The sequence below is a fragment of the Lampris incognitus genome, chromosome 3 (genome assembly GCF_029633865.1).
Source record: "Lampris incognitus isolate fLamInc1 chromosome 3, fLamInc1.hap2, whole genome shotgun sequence".
Lineage (NCBI taxonomy): Eukaryota > Metazoa > Chordata > Actinopteri > Lampriformes > Lampridae > Lampris > Lampris incognitus.
In genome coordinates, this window is record NC_079213.1 from 96,163,306 (window position 1) to 96,172,240 (window position 8,935).

The window sequence follows — 8,935 nt, forward strand, 5'->3', positions numbered from 1 at the left end:
TGACAAAGGGGGAAAAACGAGAGTGAATGCAGGAGCCTGTGGGGAGACACAAAGTTTCTCTTGATCATGCGGCGTATCCCCTATTCATTATCACAAGGCTAAACTCAACCAGCGCTCCCTCTGAGATCCGAGAGCGTTGGGATTTAACACCGTTCAAAAGTCACACTGTGAGTAAGACGTATCCATGACTTAAGTACCTGCTAGGAGGCTGTGTGGAACTTGCTCTCATTGTGATAATTAGTGTGACTGCATGCGTGGTGCTACTGCAGACATATCTGTGATTCATACAATGTTCAAAGGAGAATGAAGCATATGGGAAATGCCTCTGTCTTAACAAGATGTCTCTCTCAGTGTCACACCATCTGACAGGTATGATTAGAACAGGTAGCACATTGAGGAGGAAGTGGAGGAGGAAGGAAGTGGGGTTGTGAAAATTTATTCATGGCTGTAACTTATTCATTGCACGTTTTCGATATTTTCTTATTTATTCATGTTTGCCTTCTTGGAAAATAGTTTACTGTTTGTGACGCTGATTACAGTAAGAGAATCTGCTGAGCAAGTCCACTCGCTGTCTGCTGCATCTGTCTGCTCTCCCGAGATTCATTTATTGATCCTTTAAAACAATTACTCAGCAGGAACTTTGTCTGCACATCCTTGGTTAGACACAAACAAGCACAAGTTCACAAACGTACATGTACATACGTACGTACACACACACACACACACACACAAACTGCTCAGCAGTTGCTTTGTCTGAAGATCCTTGGACCCAAACATGAGCCCATGATCACACTAACGTGCACATGAAAGTGCACATACACACATATCGGGGTGCATGCAATCATGCATGCGCACGCACGCACGCACGCGCGCACACACACACACACACACACACACACACACACACACACACACACACACACACACACACACACACACACACACACACACACACACACACACACACACACACACACACACACACACACACACACACACACACACACACACACACACACACACACACACACACACACACACACACACACACACACACACACACACACACACACACACACAGACTGCACAGTCAGGATGCTGCCCTAAAAGTTATCTACCTAAAATTCACATCGCTAAGTGATCGTCTGCCTGAAAGCTGTTAAGCTTTCACCAAGAAACGATTTTCTTAGTGGTACCCCCCCCCCCTGCCTGAAAGGTCAGAGGGGCTGCTGATGTCACATGACCACACTTAACATGTTTACAGATGCCCCTGCAGCCCTGCCAGCTGTCACCATGGCAGCCAGATTCCACATATGCACAGCCTTCAGTCAGTCAGCTAACACGTTTCCAGAATAAGTAGTCGGCTTCCATACCTACCCAGCAGCCAAATGGTCCCTCTGGATTTCACACTGCAAGCTCACAAATCAATGCTAAGATGCTAAAAAAAAGAAAAAGAAAAAGAAAAAAAAAGCACTAATGGCTTTTTGTCAAGTTTTGCCAATGACATTTTGTTGAAAATGTATCTGGATCATAGACACACCAGCATTGAGCTAAGCTCGGCTATTAATCAGGATAGGACACGGGAAAGCATTTTAACACAAAATTCAAAGTGTATGCACACATATATGTATATGCATTATGCATCCGTTTGCACACACACACACACACACACACACACACACACACACACACACACACACACACACAAAACTAAAACACCTATCTATAACACAACATGTATAGTACATACTGATCAGCCAAACATTAAAACCACTGACAGGTAAGTGAATAACATTGATTTCCTCATTAAAATGGCACCTGTCAAGGGGTGTGATATTAGGCAGCAAGTGAACTGCCAGTTTTTGAAGTTGATGTGTTGGAAGCAGGAAAAATGGGCAAGCGTAAGGATCTGAGTAACTTTGACAAGGGCCAAATTGTGATGGCTAAACGACTGTGTCAGAGCATCTTCAAAACAGCAGGTCTTGTGGGGTGTTCCCGGTATGCAGTGATCAATACCTACCAAAAGTGGTCCAAGGAAGGACAACGAGTGAACTGGTTATAGGGTCATGGGCACCCAAGGCTCATTAATGTGCATGGGGAGCGAAGGCTAGCCTGTCTGAGCCGATCCCACAGAAGAGCTACTGTAGTTCAAATTGCAAAAAAAATTGATATTTTAGCTATGATAGACAGGTGTCAGTCAGATCACACAGTGCATCGCAGCTTGCTGCGTACAGGGCTGCGTAGCCACAGCCCTGTCCACCGCCGATAGTGCCTACACTGGGCACGTGAGCATCAGAACTGCACCATGGAGCAATGGAAGATAGTTGCCTGGTCTGATGAATCACATTTTCATAAACATCATGAAGATGGCTGGGTGCGTGTGCGTCGTTTACCTGTGGAAGAGATGGCACCAGGATGCACTATGGGAAGAATGCAAGCCAGCAGAGGCAGTCTGATGCTCTGGGACAAGGTGCACCCCTTCATGGCAATGTTATTCCCTAATGGCAGCGGCCTCTTTCAGCAGGATAATTTGCCTTGCTATACTGCAAAAATTGTTCAGGAACAGTTTGAGGAACATGACAAAGAGTTCAAGATGTTGCCTTGGCCTCCAAATTCCCCAGATCTCAATCCGATCAAACATCTGTAGGATATGCTGGAAAAGTCCGAAATCCATGGAGGCCCCATCTCAAAACTTACAGGCCTTAAAGGATCTGCTGCTAATGTCTTGGTGCCAGATACCAGAGGACAATTTCAGAGGTCTTGTGGAGTCCATGCCTCAATGGGTCAGAGCTGTTTTGGTGGCACGAGGGAGGCAGGTGGTTTTAATGTTTTGGCTGATCGGTGTACATTCACATACTATGTATCTATGTATATTTACAATTACTATATGTAAATGGTCAATTGTAATATTAATGATCATAACTACTGGCAGCTTGTCCAGGGTGTCTCCCCGCCTGCTGCCCAATGACTGCTGGGGTAGGCTCCAGCATCCTCGCAACCCTGAGCAGGATAAGCAGTTTGGATAATGGATGGATGGCTGGATGGATGGATCATTTCATTATTAAAAATACTTATTTATAACCTTACACACAACATTTCACACATCAAAGCTCTAAAAGGCTGTCTTTCAATTTGCTAAGCCTGTCGGACAAGGAGTGCTAGTCTAGGATCAGTTCAGGCTCATGGTTTGAAATAACTGGAAGGGTCATTGAACCCTGCAACATACATAAAGCATATATTACTGATATTACAGAGCTATATTTTTCGATACATTTTATAACCTTAAGACATCAAAACAGCTTTTCAATTATATATAGTGGAAGGCAATTTGGGGGAAAAATAAACATTCAAATGCTTTGTTCACTTAAAAAAAAAAACTACTTTGTTGTGAAAAATCAGGTGTCTAATTGTCACTTGTTTCTCAGACTGGATGTCCTGCTACTCAGAGCAATAATTTCACGTAGCAGATGGAGCAAATTCAGCTCGCTTTTTCACACATGCTGTGAAATTAAGTTGAGAGTGCCGAACAGGGATGAATGCCTTGGCAATCCCCTCTGAATTGACAATACAAAAAAAAATGTGGTAAGGCTGGAGCATTAAACAGGACAGGCTTTTATTTGTGTTGAATCTGTAATGTTTTCCAAAGCCAACTGTGTGAGCTCCATGGAGGCAATTTCCATTAAAAATGTATTTCTCTTTCAGAACCAAAATATCTGCACATATTCACAGACACACACTCTCTCTCTCTCGCACATCACAGACTGTACCATAAATTCACACATGCGAAGAACAGTCGCTGACTCAGCTAGCAGACACATACTGTCCCTAAGATTGTCTGCACCAAGGTGACTTGGCAAAAAAAAGCACGGGCTGCTAACCCCACCACTGGGAATCTATGCATGAGATAGGCTGCTTTTTCTTTCTACAGCTCTCTAGCTCAGGCAGTTTGGTAAGCAACTGAATCTGTGGATATATGGAGAGATGTGTTGAATTCTGACTAAAACCAGGAATCAGAACATTTAATTGTCATTTCCATTTCATTTTTTTTGTGATCAAATATTTTTCATGTTATCATTTTTTAAACAAGACACACAAATGAACAATAATGCAAACAAAAACCCACCCACAAACGAGAAAAAAAAAAGGAAAAGAAAAGAAGAAAAAAAAAAACTACAGAAAAAATTGCAAAAAAGAAACAGCATACAGTACTCGGTCAGTGTTCAGTCAATAAAGTTCTTCAACTCAGCGGCCACAGAATTCCACATGTCTATAGTTCCAGCCCTTGCTCCATGGATCCTTGCTGTCGAGAGCTCCAAATATACAATGTCCAGATATAAGAGGGACCAATGACGAGATGACAAATCATCCTGAGCTTTCCAACGCATAGCAACCATCGTCTTGGCTGCTGTGAGTCCCGTAAGCAATATGCGCTGCTTGATTCGTGGTACATGTAGTGCAGAGAAGTCATTTAGAAGTAATACCGCAGGCTCAGCGGGTACAGTAATCGACAAAAATTGGGACAATTTATCAGCAACCATTTCCCAAAACCCTTTCACCCTTGGACATTCCCAGACCATATGAAAGAAGGTTCCAACCACATTCAGTGAACAAAATGTACAGTTTGGGCTATCAGCAAGTTTCATACAAACCCTCTGTCGTGGGGTGCGATATGTCCGATGTATAAAATTATAGTGTATCTGCTGATGATCTGGATTCCTAGACGCTAAGAGAATACTAGACCACACCGTCTCCCAACAGAACTCAGTATCCAGATCGGGCACATCTGTTCTCCAAATTGTGTCCAGCGCAAGGGGTTTGTATGTTCTTTCCAGGATAAAGCCATACAGCACAGAAACTAAACCCCTAGTACTAACCTTTTCACTAATTATTCTATAAAGTGGATGCACTGGGAGAGAAGAGAGCCACGGCACCCCGTGAGCCTTCATGGAAGCCCTCAACTGAAGATAGAAAAAAAAAAGACCAGGCCGGTAAATCATGTCATTTCCATTTCATGTACACAAGTACATGAAATGAAACTAAATATAATTTCCCACAGCAGTGGAACACAAAGACAAAGACATACCCAAAACTTATAAGAACACATATATCTTAACTACAAAAAACAACAACTACAAAAACACATATATCCACCATATCCCAAAAAAAAAAAAAAAAAATCACTGTCCAAGAGAGCGAACGCAAGCCAGGATGACTGTCAGAACTGCCGTCTGCATGGACTAGCAGTTAGCTTAGCCTGTCCCGCTTCCTTTGAAAGGTCATACAATCATACCCGCTACACTCACGAATCAGTATGCACACACCTAAAGACACAAACACACTCAGAAAACATAGTCCTACTGTGTCGATGTACCTACGTTGCTTTCCTTTGCATCTCAGTTATGCTCAGAAAAAGAGGGATGGATGAGGGCGAACAGCCCGAAATGAAGCTGACAATATCAGTACCATGAAGCCTCCTGATCTTGAATGCCTTTTCTTTCTAGTTATAATGTAGTTTTGAATGTATCGAAACAGGCCCAATGGTTTATGCACTTATTGTCCCTGAGCCTTTGGTATGCATCTTTTAACATCAGTACCGATTTCACATCACCTTGTCTGTTCTGGATGGAATGCAGCAGGGAGCTGAGAGCCGTTGATCTTGTAATCAAACAGCACAAAGGCTACAGTGCATGGGTACACACAATCGCTATGCACACTCGCGCTCTTATTTGCACTAAAACATGCACGCGCACACGCACACTCTCAGTCACTATTGTAATGAATCTGGTGCTTGTTTGTTGCGAGATTAACAGCTTGGAATTCAATTGCAGATAACCCTTAAGCGGGCAGCCAGTAAGAGGATACAGATGGAGCATAACCATGATTAATAAGTTAACTGTGCTCTGACTTATCCTGTCATGTGTCAGTGACCTTTACGACTCTACCAATGGTGTAACTTCAGGTGAATTTGATGAGGTGTTAGTTAATAGCGCCTGCACACAGTATGTCAGTGTGTAACTGTTTTTTCTGGTGTTTTTCGCCGTTTTGAATAAATATTAATAAGACACTAATGGAAAGAATGCCTTGGCTCAGAACAACCCTAAGGCAAAAGACACTTTCTCCTCTTCTCCTGTAGTGAACTGTAACATCACCCATACTTTTTTCTCTCTGCAGGTAAGAAGAACTCAATCCTGATGCACAAAGTTCAACACGATCTCAACTCGGGTGTTTTCAACAACCGGGAGAATGAGATGATCCAGGAGATTGTTAAATATGATCGGGAGATGGTTCAGCAGGTGGATGTGCCCAGATCGCGGGCCATGTCTATGACCCCTCCGCTGCATGGGGGTATGTTTGCTATGCAAGGATCCTCCCCTCAGCCCCAAAGCTCAGCCATTGCCACCCTCCAGCAGGCCGTAGCCATGAGCTTCTGTTCCCCCATGGCGGGGAATCCGGCTGGGGCAGGAAATCTGCAGTCCCCAAGGATGGTGAGAAGGTTCCAGGTGACGCAAAATGTATCCAGCCCCATGTCAGCCTCCCCTCTGCAGTCCCAGCTGTCCATGCAGCCCCAGCTCCACACAGCTGGTGCCTTCGTCCCGGCTCTCTCCAGCCCCCCCATCCAGAGCCCCCTAGTGGTCGGAGTGAAATCATTCCAGTATGGATCCAGCACCCTGGCGGGTCCTTCCTCGGGCTCCCAACTCTCTCTAGCTCAGCAACATGTGGCGAGCCCTGTACACTGGCCCAGCACTCATAAAAGCACCCATTCCCTGCAAATAGGCAGCCTGAGTCAGGACGGCAGAGTGCTTTCAGCCTCTCAGCCCTCCCTGCCTCACGACGGGGTACAGCCAGTAGCCGCAAGTCCTCCCCAATCTACCCAGGTCTCCTCCACCTCCATTGGACCCCCACAGACCCAGTTGGGACCCACAGCCCTCCGGGGTGCAATACCACACAGAGTGGTGTTGCCCCACCAGATGTCTGTGGGAGCCTTCCCGGTGGCATCTCTGCCCAGTTCTGTGCAGGGTCTGGGGACAGGAGCGGGGTCGGTTGTGGGGGGCATGGGGATGGCTTTGGCAGACTCAGGACTACCCAAGAGGGACTCCATGGCAAGTCCTTCTGAGTCGGATCACATTAGAATCAGATCCAGGCTCTCCTCAAACTTGTGACCCTAATGACCTTCTTTTTGAGGGAGTGATTCAGTGAGGGGGATCTGGTTTGGCAGGAGGGACTTGGGGAGATTTCATCTCTCCTTCCCACAGCGCCTATCACAGACTTCTCTCTGTCCACTCGTTTGACTATCCGAATGTATGAATGCTGTGTGAGTGGCAGCAGGGAAAACCAGGGGGTCCGAAAGACTTTTTTTGCCCATACGTACAGTAATTAAGTCTGTAAGATGACTCATGAATCTGCAGCACTGGGTTGTTTCTACCCACGTACAGATTCGCAAAAACGGACAGTCGTGATCAAGGGCGCAAATCTCATTACACCTTGGGGGGGGGGGGGCACAGACATGGAATTTTCTCAAGAGTCTTTTCTGGGGGGGGACATCAATAATATCACCAACGTATATCAAATTATCTAAAGTAACAGACACAGCCATTAATAGTAGCTTAAAGTATATATTAATGAATCACTTTTAGGCCATCACTATACATATTTACCTATTTTACAGAGCCACACATCCACAAATGCAGCACTATTCATTCTGCAACTTGTTTACTCAAAATGACAGGGCCTCTCATACAAGTGTCTTACTACAACTGTGAAACCTTATCTGAGACTCCCCCAACTCTGTCCCTCTGTATGTTGTTGTTGCTGCCCTCCACAGATTGTTTTACTGTTGTTGTGTAATGGCACAATTATTGAACATTTGTATTAGCCCTTCATTCATTTTCTATGAGGACTTTGTCAACTAGTATTTGTAATATTTCAGGGGTCTTCCTACTTACACAGTGGCGTTTTGATCCTACAAAAAATGTCCTGATGTCCACCTTTTTTTCTTTTCTCTGCCATGTTTTGGTAAACCCTGACCTGGCTCTCTCACACTCTCACACACACACACACACACACACACACACACACACACACACACACACACACACACACACACACACACACACACACACACACACACACACACACAGAGGTTAATTATGGAAGGAATTAATATACTTTAACTTAACTCTACTATAACGCTAATATATGCCATAATGAGTAATGGGTGTTAATGTGGGCTACTGGAGGCTATAATGTTAGCATAAGTTCACAGTAGCAAGCTAATGTGAGCTGGCACACATATAGCTAAGTAAATGTTTGTTAGTTAGATGATTGTTACCATGTAATATGTAGCTCCTCCGCATCCACTTTAAACACTCACCATCAGAACTCGGAACGAGTCTCCGAATTTTTAAATTAATAAATCTACAATGTACACGCCTGTCCCAAATAATCTCTAATAAAGGCTGGGTGCGCTATGCTGTTCAAACGAATACACACCCGGGCTATTATTGGAAGTTTTACGGGTATGATCAAAGTAACATTAGCTAGCAAGCTAGCTTAAATATGGATCTGGCAGGGGATAAGTTAATTCACTTCAGGTGGTAAACACAGTTTGGTTACGTTTTAAACCTTTTAATTTGCTGATGGGTGAACTTTATCTTTGCTTGAACAAAATTACTTACAAGGCATGTATCACAGGACTAGATTGTGGTCTTAGCAGTCACCAGTCACTCCAGCCACAGACTCACTCTATGAGGCGCAACTCTGACGTGCGGCAGAGATGGAATCTGGGAAACGTAGTCCAATAGCAAGCAAAGGTATCAGAATGAAGTAAACCATTAACTTCATTTCCCAAATTACTAGACCACTGAGCAGGATACATATAGATAGGGGAGACATAAACAAAACCTTCCAAGAAGTGTCGTGTTTATGGGTGAATTAT

At 44.3% G+C, this 8,935-nt stretch overlaps 1 protein-coding gene across 1 annotated transcript in view; it reads left to right on the top strand.

Annotated features, from left to right (window-relative positions):
* Positions 1-7,243, top strand: part of hcn2b (hyperpolarization activated cyclic nucleotide-gated potassium channel 2b) — a 73,070-nt gene extending 65,827 nt beyond the window's left edge. Inside the window, exon 8 of the mRNA XM_056277139.1 lies at positions 6,172-7,243. Within this exon, the coding sequence (XP_056133114.1) occupies positions 6,172-7,160 (989 nt within the window). The 3' untranslated portion in view covers positions 7,161-7,243. The remainder of the gene's footprint in view (positions 1-6,171) is intronic.
* Positions 7,244-8,935: the final 1,692 nt, after the last annotated feature.